This window comes from Schistocerca cancellata, chromosome 4 (genome assembly GCF_023864275.1).
Source record: "Schistocerca cancellata isolate TAMUIC-IGC-003103 chromosome 4, iqSchCanc2.1, whole genome shotgun sequence".
Classification (NCBI taxonomy): Eukaryota; Metazoa; Arthropoda; class Insecta; order Orthoptera; family Acrididae; genus Schistocerca; species Schistocerca cancellata.
Genome location: NC_064629.1, coordinates 551,328,443 through 551,340,826, shown reverse-complemented (window position 1 = coordinate 551,340,826; position 12,384 = coordinate 551,328,443). Strand labels below are relative to the sequence as shown.

The 12,384-nt window shown below is 37.4% G+C and overlaps 1 protein-coding gene across 1 annotated transcript in view; it reads right to left on the bottom strand.

The window, feature by feature from the left end:
* Nucleotides 1–12,384, bottom strand: part of LOC126183282 (DNA fragmentation factor subunit alpha-like) — a 92,210-nt gene that overhangs the window by 28,694 nt on the left and 51,132 nt on the right. Inside the window, exon 5 of the mRNA XM_049925113.1 lies at nucleotides 83–228. Coding sequence (XP_049781070.1) covers nucleotides 84–228 — 145 coding nt within the window. The 3' untranslated portion in view covers nucleotide 83. The remainder of the gene's footprint in view (nucleotides 1–82; nucleotides 229–12,384) is intronic.

Here is a 12,384-nt window from a genome sequence, read left to right as displayed (position 1 = left end):
TTCCCGGGCCTCCACGGGGGTGGTTGTTGTTGTTGTTGTTGTTATTATTATACATGACAACCAAAATATCTATGATAGTTACCTTACACTTTTTCTTTCTTGACTTGTACCACTTCCTCCTGCTTCCCTCCACGATACAATTTGAGCAATTCTAGAGCCTCTTGAGCTTGCCGTTTCTCTGATAAGAATCTTCCACTTGCTTCTTTCAGTTGCACCAAAAATATTTCACTAGAAAAGTCAATATTTCATTATAAATATAGCTACATAGTTTCAGCAAGCAGGTAACATTTATACTTAACAAAACAACAGATCAACATTAAGACGTTGTATGAGTCAGTATAAACCAGAATGCAACTTCACGTAACACACTAAAATATTTAAAAGCCCATAAGGGTCTGGACAGCACAGCATGTTGTGCAAATTCTCAGAGCTTCACAATTACATGTGGTGGGGCATATTTTCATTGTTACAACATATCAGGACAGAGTCACTTTCACAACATATACAGAACAAAAAGGAAGGCAAGTAAGTGGTGCCATATTGTGCACCAAGCTGCTTCACGTCAGCACCTGTCATCCAGGAACAAGTACGGGACTACCTGCAACATTCTGTGTCAGCCTGCACCACTGATTTGAGACTAGCAGCAGCTGGACTATGGAATTACTGCCCCATGTGTAGGCTGCCATAACACAACAACAGAAACACCTGCATTTGGGGTAATGCTGTGACCAGGAGGCACGGACTGCTGATGAACGGCATCACATTATGTTCGGCGATGGATCGCGGTTCTGAAAATATGATGGAGACCTGTGGAGAGGTCCCGTTCTTCCAATGTTATGGAGAGGCACAGCGATATTACTCCTGGTGTCATGGTATGAGGAGCATCAGGTTTGACTTCTGGTCATGGCTGGTAGTGATTGAGGGAACTCTGAGGGCACAATGATGTGTCACGGACATCCCGCATCCTGGTGTGGTAAGTCTCATGTGACAGTATTAGATCCCCAGATGTGTTCCTGACAGAACGTGTGTGGGACCAGCTCAGGAATCAACTCTGTCCCAGCACCAGTATCCAGAATATCAAGGAACAGTTACAACACTTACGCTTCAGAAGAGGATAAAATCGGTGCATGCATTCAGGCCAGAGGGGGTGCACCTCCATACTGATAAATGGGCTCATACTGCTATATTCTTTGTAACTTTGACTCAATTTGTAATTACTGAAATAACATCACACATGCTCTCAACACTTGAAGTTTCATTTTGTTTTCTCCTCCCCTTCTGGGTGCTTCTTCTGTCAGGCAGTGTATGTGGATGTATATGTACAAAGTAATATACTTTGAAACACTGAGCGGATACCTATCAGTTATTGTAATACAATAAGTTTTGTGTGCTTTGTCACATTTGGTTCTTGGGGCACAATACATTATCAAACTCTCTGAATGACTAACATTAAAAATCGAAATTCTGGATGCTTGCTCCCGCCTGGACAAATTTCTGTCCATAAAGCCTGACTCTAGTGAGGGTTGGCTGATCTTCTGGACATGTTAACCATCTGACAACATCCAAGAGGTGTGTGTAACTTATAGGGTTCTATTGACACAAAAAGCATTACTCATAATTGATTAACAGTTTCAATGGAGGAAGAACAGATGGCCTTACTGGAATCAACGTAACTTGGCAATCATATGTGAATCAATTGTTTAGCAGTTTTCAAGTCGTGTAGATAAGCCAAACATTGGATCAGAGTTTGCAGTTTGTCTGGATGGGCATGAGAAACAAAAATTCTGAAGATCACTCAAAATGTTCTTAACTTGAACATGATTTTTCCATCTTTTATTAGCTGATTATTGCTACATGTGATGAAGCTACAAATGTTTATCGACAGATTTGTTAGGTAAGGGTTGTTACAATGCTTCACTCTGCTGGTGCTGTACAAAAAGCAGAGAAGAAAAAAATCAATACAACAAAAAACTGTTCACCACTAAGCGAGACAGAGAGGTGTTTAGCAGTAATGAGAACATATTTTTAAAACATTTGTTGTAAAAGTTACAGTAACATAACGTTACACGATATTTCTTACTATTGCAAAATCACACTGTAAAATTCTATGTAAGTACTGCCAATGACCCTAATATGACATATTTTTAAAAAAGAGAGAGAGAGAGAGAGAGAGAGAGAGAGAGAGAGAGAGAGAGAACAGAAAGAACATATATGCACTACTAAAGTAAAAAAGAAAAATGAGATTTTTAATGAAATAGTAGGATCACATCCACGATTCTTTAAAGAATTGAACTCCCATGTATAAACCAGCTTCAAATGTCTGAGTGCTTCGAGTTATATGCATTGAGACATATGTACAGTTTATAAAATTAATACTTGACTTATTGTGTTTCATCTTTAAGTGGACACAGATAGAAGGCTGCTAATACTTTGTGTGTGCTGTCAGGACTGAGCACACATAAATGCTTACAAACTTTGCAAAAGCATTGTCGCAATTTGCAACAACAAAGTGAATGTTATCTCAAAAGATTACGTTTGGTCATCAGGCTAATTTTGTGGCAAAGATCTTTCAGTGTGATCTCGTATCAAGAAAATAATATGTGGTACAATGACTTTACACATAATGAGTTGCGTATAAAAAAATGTGAAGTATGTCATTTTCATTGGGAACAGGAACATGTATTTTTTGTAACAGAGAGAAATGGCACATGTATTTGTTTTATGTATCAAATTACTAGTGCTTTCCTGAAAAATACAAACGCTGAGAGGCATTTCAAAACTGTATACCTAAGTGAGAAGGTTGAGTGTCTTTTATACTGTAAACTGAGGGGAAAAAAAAAAATCAAGAAACTTAAAAAGCAATTAAGTTTTCAGCAAAATCTGTTCACAAAATCAGTAGACAAAAGTGTTGCTGCCACTCTTGTTTCTTATTGTGTTTCAAATGTATTGGAGAAGAGGAGGAAACCCTCTGAAGGAGAACTCGTAAAAGATGCATTTTGAGAAGTAGCTGATGCATTGTTTCAGAATTTCAAAAAGAAGTCTGAAATAGTGGCTGCTATCGAATCCCTCCAACTTTAATCAAGAACAGCCACAAGAGAAGCCGAAACAATGGCTAAGGATGTTTTTCCTCAATTGAAAACAGATTTGGATAAGTGTTGCTACTTTTCAATGCAATAATACGAGCCCAATGATGCAACATACACAGCTCAGTTAGCAGTTTTTTTAAGTATTTCATCCTAGCTGACAAAACATCTATTGACTAACTTGTAAGAGCACCAAAGGTGGAGCTCTAGTCATAAGAGTTTCTAAAAAAATGTCTCACCATCAGTCTCTGTGTGGAAAGTTTTTAAATTTGAATGAAACTATGAAAACTGTTGTGAATATGGTCAACAAAATTAGGTCTCATTGTCTTTTGCCAGCTATCGAACTGTTTTTGAAAAACTAGATGATAATTGTTCCAGTATCACAAAGATTGCTGCTCCCTCCAGGATTTTCCATTGTTTAAAGATAATATTTTTTTTGCTTATATTGATAATCCTCTCTGCCTTATAACTTCTGCTTTCTTAACTGACCTAACAGGAACACTTAATGGACTAAACTTGAAATTTCACGGTAATGACAAACATATTGCTGATATGATATCTGAAGTAACTTCTTTTACAGATAAATTGTGTTTATGGGAGTGCTGCCTCAAGTGAGGTTAATTAACACACTTTCCAACTCTGAAGAAGCAAACAGAAGAGAATGAGATACCTAATGATAGTCAATGTCATGTACCAATGACATCCAATTTAGGGAGGATTTCAATGGCTGGTTTTCAGATTTCAGTAAGATATCAGTGATAATCCAATTTCTATCTTTCCCTTGGGCTAGCCTTGAACTTCTGGATAATCTTCTTCCATTAAAAATGTTTTTGATGTAGATAGGTTAGCTGGTGAACTTTAAATAATATCTTTAAAAAATGACTTTTATCTTGAAAGTGTTGCAGAACACAAAAACTGTTGGCCTATTTCCTCATAAGTACTCTATATCAATTAATGCTGCACGTATGCCTTATTTGCTTCTGCTTACATTTGTGTATCATTATTTCCAAATATGAATTTTATTAAAAATAAGCACAAAACATGGCTGGCTGATGAACACCTGAACTACTGTATTCAAATAAGTGTAAAATGTTATACACAAAACAGTAAGGACATTGTTATCTCAAGTTTCACATTAAATGTAAGATGATAATTCTGTTATGAATATAAGAATATAGTTGAAAAGTATAATGAAATAAAATTCTTACATTTTGAACAAATAGTGAAAATGTAAAACTTTTATTGTTAAATAGTTGTTTTATAATATCCAAAAATTAAAAATGTAGCAATTATTTTATTTTTATAAGAAGTAGTGCACTTTGATATGTTAAGATGGAATAGTCGAATGTGATTGATTTGTGGTTCTCTACCCCTGTCATGATTGTACCTCTTAATGTGTAGTTGTGACAGCATTTTACATTTTTATTTTAAACTTGGTCAATAATTACATAAAATACTGAAAAATCAAATTATTCTTACCCCATGGAAGTTGTTACATGGGCAACCTGAAACTGGAACCGGGTGATCATTTAAGAGCAGTTCCAAACTAGTAGCAAAATGCACTGGTTAGCTTATTTCTTTCACTGTACCAATGGGAACTCCAGAATGGAATGTAATACACATATAAGGATAGATCACTGCTAACTAAACGGAAGAGCTGCTGATCAGTGGACAAGCACAGAGAAAAATTGATGAACTGATTAGTTTTCAGACCTTGGATTATAGTCCTTTAAATGTGGCTGTGTGCTGATTAGCATCTCTTCTGTTTGGTGAATAGCTATCTGTCCTCAAATATTCATTAAAGATGTGTTTCCGTTACAAATCATAATTATGAATTGTAAGCATGCAATGTCTCAACAAAATTTCTTTTAGAGAGTACTGATAAGAAACTTTGGAACCTTGTGAACTTCGGATAATTTTAGTAATTTATATAGGCACTTGAGTAAAAGATGGACTATGCAATTTCTTTTCCATTTTTGAGTTCTGCATTGCTTCTTGTAGCCAACATAAAGACATATCATACGAAACGAGCTGCCTCCTGAGGTGCCTCTTTCTCTGCCTCCTTTTGGACTTATCTGGTACGTCTAAGAAGTGAGATTTCTTTGTTTAGTTATGTAATGGGCCATGTCCATTGAATGTTGCACATTTTGGAGTTTCGTACCTAGTGATTCTGGAGACTATAAAAGTAAATCAAAAAATACAACAGTGGTTACAGATTTGTGAGTTTTAAGACAAAATTAATGTGTACTGCTATATGGGGGTAATTTCAAAATAACAGTACTGCTTCTATGGAAAGGACAATGTTACAGTGTACAGCCCAGCAAAAAGCCACAGTGACACTAAGATATCTGAAACTATGTTAATGCCAAGTGGCAGCAATGAATAATTCTCATCTACACTGTGCAGTCACATTGATGTGACCACCTGTCAAAAGCCTGAATATCCACCTTTTGCAGCATGTGTCACTGCAAAATGTGCAGGAAGAGAGTCAATGAGATTCTGGAAGGTACTGACAGGGACATGGAGCCATGCCAGCTCTAGTGCCACGGCCAACTACACTAGGATTCTCAGTTGAGGATCCGTGGCATGAACAGCGTGATCGGGGTGGTCCCACAGGTTCTTGATTGAGTTTGAATCTAGGGAGATTGATGGCAGTAAACTCATCCAGGTGTTCTTTGAACCATGCACGAACACTGTGAGCTGTGTGACATGTTGCACTGTCCTGCTGGTATATGCCATTGTGCCGAGGAAAAACATACTGCATGTAAGGGTGGACATGGTCTCCAATGATAGATGCATATTAGTGTTAATCCACTGTGCCTTCCAGAATGACAAGATCATCCAGCTAATGCCACAAAAACATTTGGCCGACTGTAACTCTCCGTCCTCCAGCCTGGAGCCTTCTGACGATTGTTACAGAGTGTTTGCTTTCAGACATTTCACGCCGTACACACTAACGGCAATCTGTCATCTTAAAAATGCCACCTGTCACCATTCAGTGGATGTCCACATGTGGTATATGCATGCAAATTAAAGCCTTTGTCAGTGATGAACAGTTGTCAGCACAGTTGCATGAACCACGCACCTGCTGTGTAGGCCCATATGCAACAACATTCACTGAAAGTCATTGAGGAGACAATGTTGGTAGGCCCTCGGTTCATTCATCTGGGCAGTCAGTTGCTCAACAGTTGCATGCCTATTTGCCCACACACATCTCCACAGCCATCATTCACACCTGTCATTTATGGCCCGTGGTGCATCACAGCTGCATTGGTGCCAGTTTTGGATAGCGCCATTTGCCGTGCATGGAACACTTTAAGCATGGTGACACCCAAACAGTTTCCACCCTTGGCTGAAAGCCAATGATCATTCTCTTTTGAATGTCAGATAAATCACTCTGTTTCTGTATTATGACAATGGCTGCACTGTTTTTCACATTCCCCAGACACGCTTCACGCTTCATACACCCTCCACTGCTAGTGCTGCCATCTGCTGTCTGTGAGTGGTTACTGCATGTTGATGTTGAACATATGTGGTAGTCACATAAAATGTTACTGCACCATGCAGTTTTTAGAAGTGTAGAGAAATTGATGCTTTCATGAATAATTTTGCTATTTCTGTTTCAAATCCAGACTTGTCCAGTCATAAATACAGGAATGACCGTACTAGTAATGTGGATGCTCAAGACATAAATATAGCTCACAGGTGATTTTAAGCTTTGGGAAATGTGAATACACAGAACAATTTTGTTCTGTTCAGAGAAGGGAAGTGGCATGCCATAGGAACTCATATGAGAGACTAGATAAAAATTTAAAAAGGGAAAAGCTACTATTACTAGCTCACTCTTACAAGATTTATAGCTGACTTGAGCCGCTGTTTCAATGAAAAGTGTACAACTTCATACCAAAATTCATTTGTTTCTAGTCACTACCAACCTTTGCTTTCAATAATGTGTGTGAGGAGGTCTTCACTGAAGGTATTAACGAATTTAAAGCATTTCACATTCACTTACATATAACATTTCTGTGATTTCTAGCTCAATGTGTTATGTCCACTTTTGTTTACAAATATGTAGACAAGTCGAACACATTGTCATCTGCTATAACTGTGCGCACATAAGAAGGCGGGTGTTGGGACAATGAGCAGGGGCAAGGAGCACTGCAACACATTATGCTCCAGCCGTAGCATCATTCCCTTGTGCTTGCAGCATGTGCATCATGGTGTGTGTAGAATATTCAGCATCAATTTTCATGTTGGTTTAGCTACAGTGAGCATTCATTATGGGCAATATAAAGCAGACACAACATGGATTATGTTAAGAAGTGACAGTGATAGTTTTCCTAGCACACAAATGCTGCTAGGTACAATCAGAAGAAAAAAATACTGGCTGTGTGCAGCTATGTTGTCAGTTACCATGGTAGGCAATGGCTGGAATGTTAGGTGTGGGATAGAGAGAGAGGACACTGGCAATACCGCAAAATATTATCTGTCTCTCTCTGCACAGAACTCCCTGGGCTGGCACTGTCTCATGTGTGCTCCACTATAACTGCCATTGACATACTTTGATTAAAATTACTTTGTGATTGATGTTTCAGTGAGTCAAGTGGTACGGGCTGGTCAGCATGCTCCCCATGCTTGCCCTGGTGCCTGTTCTGTGGAGAACAGGTCAGGTGATGCAGCCAGGCAGCGCAGGTCGCAAGGCAGGAACGGAGGGGATGGGGCACCAAATATGCAGTGATTTTTGCATGTTCGGTTGAGCCACTTTCAAAATACTTTTGTGCAAATAAGACAAAACTATATCTACAGCTGAAGATAGCACTTTAGTCTCTGCACTAAAAAAAAAAAAAAAAAATAAAAAAAAAAAATAAAAAAAAAAAAAAAAAAAAAATTGAAAAGAATGTCAGATTTACAGTTTTTAGCAAGTGACCATAAATTAACTACTTGGTTAAAAACTTCAATTCTTTTGCATCTTACAGTCTCATATCATAGCTTGCCTTTAGTGGTTGTAGTTATTACAGTGTTCTGAAATTAAGAAAATGATGGCTCATGTTATTACTGTTATTCGTCTATAAAATGTAATTACGGTATCTTACGCATCACCATATCTACAGCAGCTGTAGCTACCCTCTCCACTACCTACAAAGACAATGGCAACAGTCCATAAGTGGACCATTTGTTTCTTTTTTGGTGCATGTGCAACCATCAGTCACATGAGCACATGGCATGTTGTTTATGAGCCAGCAACTTCTCTCCTGACCAGTTATTTGTCAACCACAAAAGTAATTTTATTCTGAGTATGGGTTGGGTCCACTGTAAAATGTGTCAGCATGACCAAGACAATTCAATGGAGCTATTCCAATCAGCCACCACACAGGAACTCTTCTTAGAGTGAACAAATCATACATGTATCCTCACAATGCATTCAAAAGAAGGTGATGATGTGGCATGCAAGTCAGTCTTCATGCAAGTGTTACAAATCAATAGCTGTCAGCTAGATTGTCTTCTCAAAACTTCGGTTGATGGAATAGCAAAATTAAATGGAATTAGCAAACACAACTTTTATAAGAACACTGATAGATCAACTACTAAAGGATGTATAGTTTTGTTTCTCACATAGTTGAGTCATTACTTTAGAAGACAGCACATGGTTGAAAACTAAACAAAATATATTACTTCCAAACTAAACATAAAAAATATAAATGACATGAATTTTGCGTTTTGCAAGAAAAGATGGTTGCAACCCATTATGGAATGTTATTTGGCACAAAGGGCTTACCTCTAAAGAGGACCAGATGAAATTAGATCATGTATAATTCAATACTGTAGTGAGACACTGAATGTTTTGTGTCTATGTAATGAGCATTGTTGTTTGAATAGAAGCCCTGTGATATTATCCTTAAGTTTGTTGACATGTGCAAGTACAGCAAGCGGGTGGCGCTGTGGACACAAGGGACAAAGACATGGTTAACCAGAGCGGGCAGCATGGAAAAAAAAGATGCACTCCTGACAGCGTTGTTTTCAACATGAGAATTTATTTCATGGTATCAACTGAGAAATTTAAAGTTGCCAGCTGACGTTTATTGTTGAACAGTAGCTCTATCTTTCAGTCACTTTTGATCACCCATGGAGTACAGAAAAAGGAAATTTTACACACTAGATCAGAAAGTAAAATTCATATCAGAGGTGGATGCTAACCCACACAAAATAAAATCTGAAATTTCTTCCGACTTAGAAATTGCCTATGCCACACTATGTATGTTCATCAGCAAAAGAAAAAGTATTTTGAATGAGTTTTAAAAATTGAGTGCAAAATCAACCAAATGCAGCTGTCAGCACAAAGCGAGACATGCAGATATGGACAGGGCAATGGTTCCAGCAAAAGCAAAGACCATAAATGTAGCTAGAAGTATGAACTTCACTGCTGATTTCACGGCTTATCAGGATAGTTACAAGGATTTAAAGAATGTCATGGAATCGTAAGGAGAACAATTTCTGGCAAATGAAAAGCTGTGGATGACATCATGGTGCAACACTGGATTGATAAGGTTCTGTCAGGTATCTTAAGCGTTTATCAATCTCAAAACATCAACAAATGTGATGAAACAGGTCTATTCTTAAGTCTGGTTCCTAGTAAAACATTAGCTGAAATGGTGACTCATGCCACGGAGGGAAGAAAAGTAAAATTTGTGTGACAGTCCCTCTCACCACAAATGCCGATGAATCTGACCAAGTTTGCCCACTTGTGATAGTAAACTCTAAGAATCCGAGGTGTTTCAAAGGTGTAAAGACGAAACCTATGGAAGAATCCAACAAAAATTCTTGGATGACTATCATTATAATGGAACAATGGTTTAAAAAAACTGGAATTAGAGTGAAAAAGGAAAAGAAAAAAAGAAAGAATATACTTCTTCTTATGCATTGATGTGCAGCACAAACGCTCCAAGTAATTTTGGAAAATGTTCAAGTGCAATTTTTCCCTCCAATCTGTACCAGTGTTCTACAGCCACTTGATTTGGGCATTATTGCAAATCTCATATTGCATTACAGAAAAAACTGGTTCAACATTTGATAGCACTGACTGATGCAGGAAATGGAAATCTCTCCATAAACTTACTACATGCTATGGGATTTATTTTGACTGCCTGGTGGCTGGTGTCATCCTCCACAACAGCCCCAACAGTTGTTTCCCTATAGCTGGTGCCATGCTGAGAGGCTGCTGCTGATGATGATGATGGTGAAGTCATGTCTGGTAATGAGCTAGCTCTGCTGTAGGCTACAGATTTCAACAGTTTTGTACATTCTGGTGATATCTCAACATGTGTGCAGAACTACAAGATGACGAGATTATTGCTAATTTGTGCCAGCAATGTGATGATGATCAAGAAGGTGTACCAGTTTCAAGTGACAGTGATGGAGATGACAACTTGAAACTTGAAACACCTAAACTGCGTGAAGTGTTAAGTGCAATTCACATGTGCATGTGCTACATCAGAGCAAAAAGTTGTGGTGAAAAAGCTCTGAATTCGTTATTAATGTTGCAAAATGAGGTTTATTAACTCAATGCATGAAAAGTGAAACAACTCAAATTGTCCGACTTCTTTAAAGCAGGATCAAGTTCAAAATAATGTATTTTCTCTTCAATACTGTATCTTTGTTGTTTGTACAATGCAAAGCGACTAATTAGAATACAGTATCTAATTTCTCTAAAGCAGGGCCAAATAATATTTTTCTTTTAATACTGTACTCTATTTTATTCATTTGTGAACTTTACACATGAAGGCCCATTGTATGTTTTTATATTTCATTTATCATTTTTAGTGAAAAATATGATATTATTAATGTATCTACATCCGACTACTAAGTAATTCAGACTTACAAGTAATATTTTCTCTTCTCTTTGACACACATATAAATCAGGTTCAACTGTATTTACATGCCTGTACAAAGGATAAAACTAGCATCAAAATCCAAAAAGTATAATCTGAGGTGGTGAGACAGCAGATAATGACTGTCACTTGTTGAGTGAATTAGAGAGCTTGTTATTTACAGAAAGGAGGCACCAATAGAAAGCAGCAAGTGCAATAGCTATAAACTCAGAGGCTTTGAATAGAACAAACCCACCAAATGGCAATAAAATTCCATTACTCTATGGGTGATATTTAAGATTAATCAAGTGTTGACTTTGCTAGACACAAGGTGGGTCTTCCTCAACTCACGTGGTGCACCCAGAAGAGGGAATAATCTCTGAGACAAAGCTAAAGGACCTCGAAAAACTTTTTCCTTACAACCTCCCTCCCCCCCCCCCCCCCCCCCCCCCCGCCCAATCTACAATGCCTTTTATCTTAATGTAACACCACACGATGGAGTTAAAGAAGAGTATGAGAAACAAATTACTGAAGATGACTATACCAACAGCTCTAGTGCTTGCAACAAAGGAAATGCTTTGGTTTCTTGAACATTTAGATATGCTGTAAATTTAAGATATCTGCTTGTAAACTTAAATGGAAATGTATACCTTGGTCATGCACCAGTATCCCTCAAAATCATAGCTGCTCTGCAATAAGAATTGAACTTTTTTTAGCAAATGCAAGCACTGGCAGGCAAACTTCATTGTAACTATATTTTCTATTTTTAATGATAGTCTAAACAAATACAAAAAAAAACAAGTTTTTCATCTGTGTTATTTGTAATAAATACACAGAAAAGTGAATAGTGTGATCTTATCAAGTCACAATATGAACATTGTCCCTTTTCTTACTCAAGTGTCCATATGGCTTAAAGTGAGATGATAACTTTCAACCAACTGCCAACCATGCACTGCCCGTTACTTTGCTACTGAACTTTAAAACTAAAATCAAAATTTTTATTTTGATACTTTGCAGGTCTCACAGTCATAAAATATTTCTACATACATGCATATATGGATATATGCTGCCACCTATCAATGAATTCAACACATTAAAAATATGTCAGACTGTGACACAACCTTCAGGGATATAGTATGAAAATGTAAAAAAGTCATTAAATTACATCTTTATCACGAATACCATAAATTTCTGCACTTTCATACACTTTTTCAGGTTTTAAGATTTCAAGGCATTGGTATTAGAGTCTCAAACATTTTCCTCAAGACCAAGTACTATTTTCTCCCATGATGTCAAATACTACTTATAATGGAAAGTGAACACAAAAAAATGAAATTTTTTTTGAAGAGGTGACTGTAGGATGTCTTATCAGTTCTGATCAGAATTACAACAATGCGTTTTTATCAGTACAATTAATTGCAGGTACATTTTTAAAG